General features: G+C 39.0%; 1 protein-coding gene across 10 annotated transcripts in view; it reads left to right on the top strand.

The window, feature by feature from the left end:
• MARK3 (microtubule affinity regulating kinase 3) overlaps positions 1 to 13,327 on the top strand; it is a 62,877-nt gene that overhangs the window by 34,752 nt on the left and 14,798 nt on the right. For all 10 annotated transcript variants that reach the window (XM_064167085.1, XM_064167251.1, XM_064167002.1 and 7 more), the window contains 8 exons: positions 221 to 277; positions 1,918 to 2,154; positions 2,238 to 2,357; positions 3,071 to 3,170; positions 3,440 to 3,552; positions 4,312 to 4,465; positions 6,315 to 6,532; positions 11,664 to 11,767. In XM_064167085.1, the coding sequence (XP_064023155.1) occupies positions 221 to 277; positions 1,918 to 2,154; positions 2,238 to 2,357; positions 3,071 to 3,170; positions 3,440 to 3,552; positions 4,312 to 4,465; positions 6,315 to 6,532; positions 11,664 to 11,767 (1,103 nt within the window). The remainder of the gene's footprint in view (positions 1 to 220; positions 278 to 1,917; positions 2,155 to 2,237; positions 2,358 to 3,070; positions 3,171 to 3,439; positions 3,553 to 4,311; positions 4,466 to 6,314; positions 6,533 to 11,663; positions 11,768 to 13,327) is intronic.

Genomic DNA, 13,327 nt, shown 5'->3' with positions numbered 1-13,327 from the left:
AATCCTTTTTCAAGTGTAGCAGAAACCAAATAGATCAAATAACAATCAAGAAAGTTATTAAGCAGCGTTTCTGCAAATTTGGTGGTCGCTGTAGTATGTGACTATGCATCTCTTGAGTGGTTAAGTAGGTGTCAGCTTTAGGAGTAATGTTAAACTTTCTGATGAAAACACCATTTTCTTTGAGATACATCACTTATAATTTGGCTTGTTTTCTATCCAGATAGTATCTGCAGTGCAGTATTGCCATCAAAAGCACATTGTTCATAGAGATCTCAAGGTGAGTAGAAAAGGTGTGTGAAGTGTGCATGTGTCAACTTCTGTACCTGTGTGTGTGATCTTTGTTGTAGTGTATATTAAGCTTTCTGGGTTTGTTTTTTGGTGTTTCTGTGTTGTGGTTTTTTTTATGTTCTAGCAAATTTTGAAGAGTATTTACAGTTCAGAACAATTTCAAATAAAGGGAAGAGGATTTATAAGGCATTTAAATACAAGTTTCTGTGACTACCTGAAAGATTATCTCTCCCCCTGTGGTCAGATTCAAATCTGATGCAGGTCAGTTTGATAGAGGTATGACAAGCTCTGGTCTAAAAGAGAGTGAATTATCAGTCACAACAGTGATACTGAAATGTAGCTTGGCATGATCATAGAATCAACCAGGTTGGAAGAGACCTCCAAAATCATCCAATCCAACCTAGCACCCAGCCCTAGCCAGTCAACTAGACCATGGCACTAAGTGCCCCAGCCAGGCTTTTCTTCAACACCTCCAGGGACAGTGACTCCACCACCTCCCTGGGCAGCCCATTCCAATGTCAATCACTCTCTCTGCCAACAACTTCCTCCTAACATCCAGCCTAGACCTCGCCTGGCACAATTTGAGATTGTGTCCCCTTGTTCTGTTGCTGGTTCCCTGGCAGAAGAGACCAACCCCCACTTGGCTACAATATCCCTTCAGGTAGTTGTAGCCAGCAATGAGGTCACCCCTGAGCTTCCTCTTCTCCAGGCTGCACACCCCCAGCTCCCTCAGCCTCTCCTCATAGGGTTTGTGTTCCAGGCCCCTCACCAGCCTTGTTGCCCTTCTCTGGACACATTCCAGCACCTCAACATCTCTTGAATTGAGGAGCCCAGAACTGGACACAGCACTCAAGGTGTGGCCTGACCAGTGTTGAGTACAGGGGAAGAATAACCTCCCTTGTCCTTCTGGCCACACTGTTCCTGATGCAGGCCAGAATGCCATTGGCTCTCTTGGCCACCTGGGCACACTGCTGACTCATCTTCAGCCTACTATCCACCAGTACCCCCAGGTCCCTTTCTTCCTGGCTGCTCTCCAGCCACTCAGTCCCCAGCCTATAGCGCTGCTTGGGGTTGTTGTGGCCAAAGTGCAGAACCCTGCACTTGGCCTTGTTCAATCTCATCCCATTGGCCTCTGCCCACCCGTCTAGTCTGTCAGGGTCCCTCTGCAGGACTCTCCTACCTTCCAACAGATCAACACCTGCTCCTAGCTTGGTGTCATCCACAAACTTTCTGATGCTGGACTCAATCCCCTCATCCAGATCCCTTCTATAAACTATTGTTTCTATATTAATAGTTTAGCCACGTAACTTGTTCAACATATCATGGCTTTGGAATCTAAAAAAAAATCACCAAAACTAAACCAAAAACCAACAACAAAACCCCATCAACTACAAAAGCCAAACAAGGACAGGTAAACCCCAAACACTTGAAAAAAGCTCCCATAGTCTGAAGCTATTGTACAGATACTTTTAAAATAGGGGATATGTGAATGATAGACTGAAGCACACCTGAAGACCTTACAAGGCAAGGAATGTTAAGAGTTATTTTGTCCTTTTGAGTAAAAATGAACAATTTAATTTTAAATCAAGTATTCTGACTTTGTCTTGCAAACCATTCTTTCTTTTCCAGGCTGAAAACCTATTGCTAGATGCAGATATGAACATTAAAATAGCTGACTTTGGGTTTAGTAATGAGTTTACAGTTGGAAATAAACTGGACACCTTTTGTGGCAGCCCACCGTATGCTGCTCCAGAACTGTTTCAAGGGAAGAAATACGATGGACCTGAAGTAGATGTTTGGAGTTTAGGTGTTATTCTTTATACTCTTGTGAGTGGATCTCTTCCTTTCGATGGGCAGAACCTAAAGGTGAGTCTTGTTAGTGTTGGGCATGTTTATCTAATGTTTTAAGTGACTTGCTGCTTAAAACTGTCTGTTCTTTTATTACTAAGGAACTTAGAGAAAGAGTGCTAAGGGGAAAATACAGGATTCCTTTCTACATGTCCACAGACTGTGAAAACCTCCTCAAACGTTTCCTGGTGCTAAACCCAACAAAAAGAGGCACTCTAGAGGTAATGGCACAAATAAGATGCATCACAAAAGTAAACATGATACTTTGCAAACTGTATTTTTGAGCTTTAGGTTGTTATCATGCTGTTCTTGAATAGTTTGTTTAGATTGGATTTGGGAGGAAGAGTTTTGAGTAGAACTTACTTACTTCTTTAGAGATTTTATTTATTGGGGTTGAAAAACACCTGACTCTAAAGTTACTTTCAAAATTCATGTGACATGACACTGTATGTGTCATGTAACCTTTCCTGATAGTTACCTTGTGGATTCCTGTGTTAATAGATGATCCTCCAGCATATTTTACCACACTTTAAAGTTTGAAGTGGAAGTACTGGCTGCTAGGTGGTTATGTGGTTGTCTTCTGCCTGCATTTTGTACTGTCAAGGAGGAGAAAGACCAAAACAATACTGGCTACCATGGGCTTCCATAGTTAGCCTGGACCTACTAAACTCTGCTATCGGGTTTGTTGCACTGCTTCTGTTCTGGTTACAGGCTTTTTGCATTCAGCTGTGTGCTGCAACACAACTGTCTGGGAGGTGGATTGGCTTGATGTGCTTAGTTGATTCTCCTCACTGGAGCGAGACAAAACTGAACCAATACTGGGGTCTGTTCTGGAAAAGCATAATTAGAAAAGTCTTCAGTGGTAGATAGGGGAGTTGTTCTTCTGATGACTCCTTGTCTGTGTACTGTACTACCAAACTCCTTTCTTTTACAGCAAATTATGAAGGACAGGTGGATCAATGCAGGGCATGAGGAGGATGAGCTTAAACCTTTTGTTGAACCAGAACTAGACATCTCGGACCAGAAAAGAATAGGTAACCCAGTGTTTTTCAGAATATAATATTGTTTGCATGATCTGGGTGGGTGTTTTTTTCCTCCACCATTCTGTATTTGTTTGCTATTTGCAAAAAGTAACTTTTAATAGTAGTCTTTTTAATATTGAAGTTTCATCAGGCTTAGGTTCTCACATTTAGTTGTTCTGTTTAATTCTTTAAATGTTCCATTCCTTCTTTTGAGCTTAAACACTTAGCCAGATTAAACATCAAGAGTGTTTCTGTCACTTAGAGAATGTGTTTATTTTTAGATATTATGGTAGGAATGGGATATTCTCAAGAAGAAATTCAAGAATCACTCAGTAAAATGAAGTATGATGAAATCACAGCTACATATTTACTTCTAGGAAGGAAATCATCCGAGGTAAGTATTATTCTTACAAATGCAAAGAAACAAAGGAGATGAAAAGTATCCTTAGTTAAGTAAGAAGCAAAATTTAAGTTAGTAATTACGTGCTTTGTATTTCTGCACAAGAGTCTGTTACACTTAAAATCACATTACTCTAATTATCAGTGTCAGCAGTTTAAATGACACTGGATTTTTTTCTCACACCATTTTGAGTTAGTAAGCTCTTGCCTTTAGGCTCCCCAAAATGACCCTGCTTTCTCAGCAGTTGCTTCTCTAAAGGACTTTCTATATAGGTTACTGTCCTGTCTAGTCTAGGAGCTCAAGCATGAATGTACCAGCTCTTAAGTATTTTAAGAGAAGCAAGGAGCAAGACCAATCAACCAAAAAAGTTCCTGCATTGTAGATTACCCTTCCATATGATGCTCAGAGGGCTTGGCATCAATAAGCTGCTGGAGGAGTTAGTTGGGTAGTTTTTACCAAGTGTCTAGTTTTTTCCTGTTAAAATCTTAGGAGAGAGTACTGAAAGTAGAGAGAGATTTTTCTTTATCCAATTGTCCTTTGAGAAGCTGCAAACTCTGCGGAGTTTTACCTAAGACAGTTGCACAAAAGTCAAAGAGAAATTGAGGTCTCTAAGCAATTCCTTTACTGTCAGAAGATTTCCTATGTACCAGAGCTATCATCCTTCTGCTTCCCTGTAACTGCTCCTATAATGTGGTAGATGTTTAATTTGTTTTGTCTGAACTCCTTGTTTTAATATTCTCATTTATGTTGTAGTTGGATGCAAGTGATTCAAGCTCCAGCAGCAATCTTTCACTTGCCAAAGTTAGGCCAAGTAGTGATCTTAATAATAGCACTGGACAATCTCCTCACCACAAAGTTCAGAGAAGCATATCTTCTAGCCAGAAGCAGCGTCGGTACAGTGATCATGGTGAGCAATTACTATTTTCTGTGTTGTAGAATGTGGTGGCTTCCAGTTCTGTTCAGCCTCTGAATTTGCCTCCATTCCCCAAAGGCAAGGAGCGTGACAGTGGTATAGTTCACAGCATGCTGGCTAAATAATTCACTGATTTTCAGAAACAGCTTCTAGAGGAATGCTGAATGCACCAAGTTTGTTCTTTTGTTGTGCCTCATGCTGTCCTTTGCCTTTCTCACTGCACTGGGAAAGACTTGTTAGAGAAATTAAGAGAATACTGCAAACTCCTATTTTTGGAACAAGCATGATGCTCCTGCCCTGTGCTCTTCTATGTCTGCTCAGCTTTTTTTTTCTTTTCTTAGTGGGTCAACCTATGTCTTCAACTTGAAGAGGTATCAGTTTACTGATATTTCTTGTTTCCTGAGGGTAGTGTCACTTGGTTGCTCTGCAGAATTTAAATTTCTGAAGAACAGTGTCTCAGACAAATAGAGGACAGTATCTTAGGGTTTTCTAATTGTCTTAAACATCTTCCTGCTCCCTAGTTTAAGAGGGACAGGAATCTGCTGATGAGGGTCCGGCAGAGAGCTGCAAGGATGATTAGGAGACTGGAGGGCATGCCTTATGAGGAGAGGCTGAGGGATCTGGGGCTTCTTAGTCTGGAGAAGAAAAGACTGAGAGGGGATTTAATAAATGTTTATAAACATCTGAGGGCTGGACAGGAAGGGAGAGGGGACAGGCTCTGCTCACTTGCTGCCTGTGATAGGACAAGGAGCAATGGGTGTAAGTTGCAGCACAAGAGGTTCCACCTCAACACAAGGGGGACCTTCTTTACTGCAAGGGTCACAGAGCACTGGAACAGGCTCCCCACAGAGGTTGTGGAGTCTCCTTCTCTGGAGACTTTCAAGGCCTGTCTGGATGTGTTCCTCTGTGATCTGTGTTAGATAGGATTGCCCTGCTCTGGCAGGGGGGTTGGACTAAATCTCCTTGGGTCTCTTCTAACCCCCTAATGTCCTGTGATAAAAGGAGTCTCTGTTTAGGTCTACTTTTAAATACCTCAAGTGCAGTCAAAGGTTGCTTTCCTTGGAGTCTCTCGAGATGAGGATTACTGTGTTTTGTGATGTTTGTTTTATATGTATGTGTGTTTATTTTGTATATATTTCTGTGGATTTTTGTGTGTATGTATATACATAAACTTTTTGATGAGTTAATAAAACACTAACTAGAAAGTAGATGTATCCTGATGTATCATCTTATGAGGAGGTGTAATTGAGACAGCAGAAAACACAATCTTGATATCCACACAGGCTTTTCCCAGTGTTCAGGTAAGCAAGAGGGAGCTTGAGATTGTTGAACAGGATGCAGCACTCAAGTGTGCAAGAACAGTTTTCTGTTCCTGGCACACCTGAGGAAGCTGGGGACAAACCACTGCTGTAGCTTCTCAGGAGCCTGGTTTTATCAGAAATTGGCTTGGGCAGTTGAGCAGTACATGCCAGCTTTGTGCTAATGAAGGATTGCCTGGTTTGAATGAATCAGTTACTTGTTAAATGTCTTTTAAAATGATTCTGAAGGTTTTTTCCCTAGCAGACGAATCCAGTGTCAGTACTTGGAATACAAGAAGCCAACATGAAATTAATAATTCTTTCATGGAAGTCAAGTAGTGTTTTTACCTGGAAAGGTTTTTGTTTTTCACAGGATTTTACTGTCTTCTGAAATATTAAATACAATATTTTAAATAACTATGATTTTTGCAACTGTGATTCCAGATGTTATTGTTTGGATTCTCATTTCTATTGTAGTGAAAAAGTAGCTACTGTACTTCTGAGAAGAAAAAGCCTTTTACTGTTTCTTTCATTTGTTCTTTAAGCTGGACCATCCATCCCCTCAGTAGTGGCATATCCCAAAAGAAGCCAGACTAGTACTACAGACAGTGACCTCAAAGAGGAAGGAATTCAGTCAAGAAAATCGAGCAGTAGTGCTGTTGCAGGAAGAGGAATTGCACCAGCTAGTCCGATGCTTGGAAATGCCAGCAATCCAAATAAGGCTGATATTCCTGAGCGTAAGAAAAGTTCAGCTGTTCCTAGTGTAAGTAAAAATGCTTTTTTTTTTATCAAAACCATGAAATGTTTTTGAGAGGTGGAAAAGTCTTAAACCAGTGATTTATTCATTCCTCAAGAGTAAACGTAGATACCTCATAGTGTTGCCTTTTTTTTTACCCCTGCATCAGTCAGCTACTGAAGTTATCTCTTAATATTCTTGAAGTAGTAATTAAGTATTAATAATTAGCACTAGTAGCTGTTAGTGAACAGACAGTATCATAAAGAAAAAAGAAACTGGAACACAAAAGCTGTATCTTGAAATTTCTTACAAATTAGCTTACTTCTGATACCAACAACTACTCTTCCTGATCTCTGTACAGATGAACAAAATCTCTGGGTTTATTATTCTGTTTTATGGTTTCATGTATAAAAGGAGACACCTAATTTTTGTCCTTAAAAAAGGCTATTCTGATTCATGGTTATGTATATTAGGATTATCAAAGAAATGTAGCTCTAAAAACTGTTCAAAGGTGCATTTCAACATGAATTTAAAAGCTCTCTGGCTTCTGTTCTTGTTGACTTCCCCCAGCTGCCCCTAAACCTTAACAACCAAAAATTCCCACACCACAATAAAGTGCATAACTGGTGAATGTACCTGGTTGAGCAGTAGACAGTGTGTCAAGAGAGAAAACCTCTTGCTTGGTTTAGCTTTAACTTGTAGGTTCTCTGGTATCACTGATGTAAAGTTGGAATTCTGTTTTCACACAATAATGCTTGAGTCTTGTAACATTTAATTTATAAAACCTTGATAGTTTGTTTTGAAAAACTTCCTTATTTTCAGAAGGGAAAGTAGTAACTTCCCGGTCCTTTATTCAACTTGCAATGAAGTAATTTATTTTTCTTTAAACTTGACCCACAAACTATCCTATTGTGTCATAAGCTCAGCACCATTACTTAAATAAGAACAGAACTTCCTGAGCTCACAGCATTTTGACAGTCTGAAGCAGAAGAAGTTAAGGTTAACTTTACTTTATTTGGTCTGTGTTGTCAGTTGGCTCAGTGGCTGATGGTGACTTGACTAAAGTCAAAGAGTTTCTTTAGAGAGATATGTTTCCTACTCTGTGTAACAGCTGCTATTCATGAATGTGAGCAAGAGCTCAGGATTTTAGGGGACCCTTTTATGATTCTTTTTTTGTGTGTCATCCCTTTTTCCCTTGACTTTTTTGATCAGTCCAGAAACTATTCAGGTTTTGTTTCTTCTTACAAGACAGTACTGAGTCTTAAATATTACGATAATCAAATCAGTCCTACATTTTACTTCACTCAGTATTATTTAGTTCTTAGTCCTACATTTTACTTCACTTAATCACAATTACAACATATTTTACATATCTTTCCATGTTCTGATTTCTATTTCTACACCACTTCCAGATCCTGGGCATTTATTCCAGTAGACTTATATCAAATGTCATACTACTGTAGCTGAAATAAAATTTGAGCTGATAACCCTGGGATACTTCTCCTGAATCAGTGTACAAGTGATGCAACTGATCTTTCAGAAGAAATGGTTTAAGGTGATGAGCATGGAATCAGAGTTGTTTTTTCTCATGCTAGATATTATTCTTTCTGGCTCTTGGAAATGCAAAGAAGCACAGAATTATTACATATTTGCTGGAACTGGTTAGGAAGTTTTATTTCTTACAGTACTGGCATGCATCTGTAGGATTTAAAAGGATGTTGGATTTGCTATACTGTCCTGAAGCTGAAAAAAGTTTGAGGTGGAGTTTATGTTCTCTCCAGGTATTAGAACTTAAGTTCTAAAATCTGAAATATGTTGAGAAAAATCACTGAAGAGACAAAACTCTTTGAAAACAGATGAAGTAAAAGTGGTCAAACTAGTTCTGGCTGGAAACCCTTAGCCAGTTACGTGCTGCTCTTGTTAAATAGCAGTGCTTACAAGCACACACTTAAGGATAAGAGTTATGTTGTAGAGCAGACAGTGAAGTCTGGGGTTGGAGTAAGGGCCTCCAGGCAGTACTTACAGAGTTGACAGAGCGTTTAAACTCTTGCAAACTAAATACTTCTGCAAGCTGAACAACTGCAGCTCAAAAATCTTCAAATTCATTGGACAAATACCAAGTTAATAACAAAAACCTGCTACAAAGAGTTGCACAGTTAGCAGCCTCTAATGTCTCCTCCTTTTAGCAGGTCCTTATATATTACTCTCAGCTTTCAGTTTTTTCTCTATGCTTGTAGTAAAGCTGCCCCAGAGTTCTTGGTATAGTTTTAAGAAAACTGGAGAAGGAGAATAGATGGTATGTGTGGAATATCATTTAGGACCAAAAAGCATACTTGCACTCATAGTAAATAGATGAGTTCTTATAAGTCAAAAGCTTATCCTGAGAAGTGTTTCATCAGTCCTCACCGTGGTGTTTCTTAATGTTAAAAGTGCCTGCCTAAGCAGGGGGTGTGAGACTCTCTAGGAAGAGAGAAGGACTTTGTACCACAAAGTCATCCTTTGTGTGTGATTGGACTTGCTGCATATGCTTAGAAATCTCAGCATGTGCTTTTGCAGTGTCAGCACCTCCTGCAAGGAAGGCAGATGAAGGCCACAAGGATGAACTGTTAGCTGCAGCTAACCCTAGGAGCTGTCATTCCGTCAGGGAATGTGGTGCTGTTGACACCAGTTTTAGGCTTCCTGTGCAACTTAGTCATGTCTGGAGATCAATACTCTGTAGATTTGGCTGCACAAAAAGTGTCATAGCTGAAGAACTTTTCAGTGAATCACAAAAGGGTTGTACACTTAAAGCGTAAAGGCCCCAAGACCAGAACTGTATTCTTGTTAAAACTGAAATTTGAAAACTCAGAATGCTTAAATCTCATCTCATGACCTCTGAAACCTGAGCCAAACAGAAGAAAATATGTATACTGGTTATCCTGTCTTTCAATTCCAGAAAGAGATGGGAAGGTGCTTCAGAGTTCTTAGTTTTTAGATATGAATACCAAAACTTGTCAGCTTCTAGACCAAAAGCACACAGTCCTAAAACTTTGATCCAGTACAGAGACTGTTGTCTTGTCTTTCTATATGTGCAACATGGCAGCACATTTTAATGTCTGTGGTCACTTCTCAAGGAAAATAATTTACTTAATGTTGCAAGGGAGCAGGTGGAAATAAGGAAGCCATTCATTCTTGTGCGTATTTTCCACCATAAAAACAATCTGATATTCTGAGTGCTTTGTTCTCTAATAATCTTCAGGAACACAGAACAAAGTAGTATGTAAATAATAATATCTAATACTTCATTGTACTGTTAGTTGGTGCAGGCTCCACAAAGTATGACCTCTTAAGAACATAAAAGCAAAACTTGACATGAGGCTCCCAGTTTCATTACTAGCCAGTTTAGTAAAGAGAGGAGAATTTGCACATGGTCAAATGTCAGAGGAAAGTAGGAGAGTCAGGGTTGGATTTTATATGAACACATTTGAAGACAAGATGTGTGTAAAGAAGGGGCTGAGAGGACTTCTGCTGATGAGTGACACATGCCTATCCCTAAGGAAGTGAAGAATACTTGAGAACCCTTGAGACAACTACATGCATATTGCCATTTAATTAATAGCTCTACTAATCTAAAATCATCTGCACACTCTTTGTATTTTTTGACACCAGGAGGTTGCACAGTTTACATTTCCATTTTTATTGGTGTGTTCACATAAAGATGTATAACGAGTCAACAGTCTTTTAAACAGACAAGATGGCTTCGTTGTTAAATCAGCAGCTTGAGAACAATGTTGCTTTTGTATTAAGGAACCAGAGAAGCTTTTTCTGGTTATTGAGAATACTCCACTTTAACAGTTTTATTTCAGGTTTGGAGACAAAAAAGGTTTGGCTGCTCTCCTTTTGTACTTTGAACTAGTTCTTCCTCTTTTTTTTGTTGTCCTTCTTCCCATGACTCTCTACTGTGACCATTTATGCAAAACCTTTTCTTAATGCTATTTTTAAAATCCACTGAATTTCCCTTGTCTATCATAGCAGTAATTCTTCAAAGAACTCCAAAAGGTTAGTTGAGCATGAAGTCCCCTGCCTGATTCTTAGTGGCCATCCTTACTCAACATGTGCTTATCCAAGGTGCTGACCAGTTGTTCCCTTCAGCTTCCTCCAAGACTTTCCTGAGCAGTGATGTTTAAAGTTTTTAAACAGCCTATTTTGCTTCCTGCTTTGCCCCCTGATCCTTTTCTTTAAAGATGTTTTATAAAGGTTTTCTCTACTTTTCAACCATATGCAGTTTCCATGTTACGTTCTTGGGGTGGGGAGAAAATAAATGTTAGGCTTGCCAGCTTTTACTTCCTCTACAACCTGGGGGTGCATGTTTATCTGGACCACAGTGCTTTTCCTCTAGTAATTGCATCTAACATTTTGTAATTCTGTTATCTGTGAATTACCTAGCTTCTCAGTCGTTCCTGGAAAATTGACCGCCAACTTGGGCATATCTCCACCCTCTTTCTCTGTAAAGACAGAGGCAAAGTAATTCTATTTCTTTACTCCCCTCTAAAGTAAGGTCTGTAGTTTAAGTTCCCCTGGTTCTCTTGTCCTCAATGTATTATGCTTGCATTTAGATGTGTAACTTTACAAATGTCTGAGTAAAATTCTCTGCAGTTTATCTCTTTGACTTGCTCTTCCCTGTTTTTAAAACTTGCCTAGTGTTTTATAGTGTTTTAATATCTATAAGTCATGTTTACCTTCCCACTGAGTTTTACCACATTTGTTTCTTAAGTCTTTGCTTTTCCTGTCTTGTTAAAGGGTATGAAAATTCCACAGTCTACAAGTGGTAAAGTATTAAAAAACAGGCTATAAAGGCATAGACTATCCAGTTATAGATGAGTGCTATACATGCTGAGATTTTATAATTCAGAACTTTGGTTATTAAAGACTCTAAATTTATAGTAATTTTGAGCCATCAACATGAACTATAAGAAAAAAAAACATTAGAATTACTTTTTTTCTGATTGCATTATCAAAAAAATACTGGAGGGTGTTTGTATATTTACCTAACTTAATTATTCTGAGTTTTACAACTGTGTAGAGCTAGCATGAAGTAAACCAGCCTTTGATTATATGTAGACTTAACCTCAGAAAAGCCTTTTCTGGAGAATAACAAGCCTCTGCTTTTTAATTGTAGAATAATACTGCCCCCGGAGCAATGACACGGCGCAACACATACGTTTGTAGCGAAAGAACCACTGCTGATAGGCATTCGGTGATACAAAATGGCAAGGAGAACAGGTATATGAAATGTCTTCCTCTGGTACATGTCCCTTGTCTTCACCTTTTCAAAAGCCTACAATGCTTAGTTTAAAAATTGGTAATACTGTAGTGTAATGCTTAATGAAAGGTGAGTACAGATCTTTGGTGATGGAGCTCCTGTAAGTATATTGGGTATTTTTTTCTATGCTTCATTCATACAGTCTTTCTGCTTTGAATGTAAAGACAAGCTCCTCAATTCTGGTTAATTACATGCCACATTTGTGCAGCCCTTAAGTCAGTTGTTAACTCCTGTGGCTACATGACAAATGCTTTCAAAAGAGGCTTGGCTTGTGTTAGAAGTACAAACTTCATCTCTTTTGGGCCGTTCTCTTTTTACATTTCACTCGGAACTGTACTTTGGGATTATTTGGAGTACCATTTTTTTTCTACAAAGTCTCAAGGAGAAAATCTGGGACAGAGACAGGCCATTGTCTAAGGACTATTAGCATTCCCTGCTGATATTCTTGTAGTCAGATTACTTCCCAGTATTTACAGAGCTAATCTTTAGAAGGGAAGGACCGATATCTCCATATTCAGAGTAAAAAGAGTCAGAGAAATAACAGTTCCTCCTGTTTTACTGAATGAAAGCCTGACTGGAGCATGTGATGGAACTGCAGTCAACCAGTTCATGCATGTCATAGCCACGTCTAGTGCTGTCCTTCCCTGTGTAGCAAAGACAGCAGAGAGCTGTAGAAAATAAATACAGAATGGATATGTACATTAAGTGTAGAGTAACACCTTGTGAACAATACTAATTAACTTCCTGCCCATTTTTAAGTTCCAGCCAATTGTTCTTCACAGAATTTTACTAGTCTCAAAAGCTGATAACAATTCAGTTGACCATTGCTAGGAGAGCATCCAGATAGTTAGCACTTAATAAAAATGCCTCAGCTTGGAGGAACATGTACTTCTGCCTTCTCAGTTTTCTCCACCCCTTCCTAATTCTATGATACATTGTAAAGGGTGAGAGAAAAAATATTTTCTTCCAGTCTGTGTTGAAATTGGTGAAAGATTTGCTATTTTTTTTTTTGTAGAATTTTTCCCCCTTCCTTTCAGCAGTTTATAAGAAAGAGTGATGAAGTTGTGATGTTGAATGGAAGGTCTGTCCCTTGTTTGACTTCTGGAGCCTAGGTGTCGCTAGAATGTGATTTTGACCCTGTCTCTTCCTCCTAGCTTTCTGCAAACTGAAAGTGATTAAGGAAAAAGTCAAGTATAAGTTTGAAGAGTGCCAAAAGTGTATAGCTGGCCAGCTGGGTCTGCAGTGAATTGTCTTGTGAAGTGCAGCGCAGCTATTTGGTACTGTCTCTTAGTGTGTCTGTCTCAGCCTTCATTGGTTAGTTCTTGTTAATACTCCCAAGTTTGTTTAGATTAAAGCTCACCATCCTTTCTTTGATTTGATAATAGCCTTTTTACTTTCCAAACTGTTTGAAAATTTTAATCTTTCTCTCTAAAATAGTTTTGATTACATTTGATTACCTAATTTCTACTTTAACATTTTTTGTCATCCTTAAACTAATATCTTTGCTGTATCTCATGCAA

The sequence above is a fragment of the Pogoniulus pusillus genome, chromosome 1, assembly GCF_015220805.1.
Source record: "Pogoniulus pusillus isolate bPogPus1 chromosome 1, bPogPus1.pri, whole genome shotgun sequence".
Taxonomy (NCBI): Eukaryota; Metazoa; Chordata; class Aves; order Piciformes; family Lybiidae; genus Pogoniulus; species Pogoniulus pusillus.
Note: the sequence above shows the minus strand (reverse complement) of the source record. Positions and strands in the feature narration are given on the sequence as shown.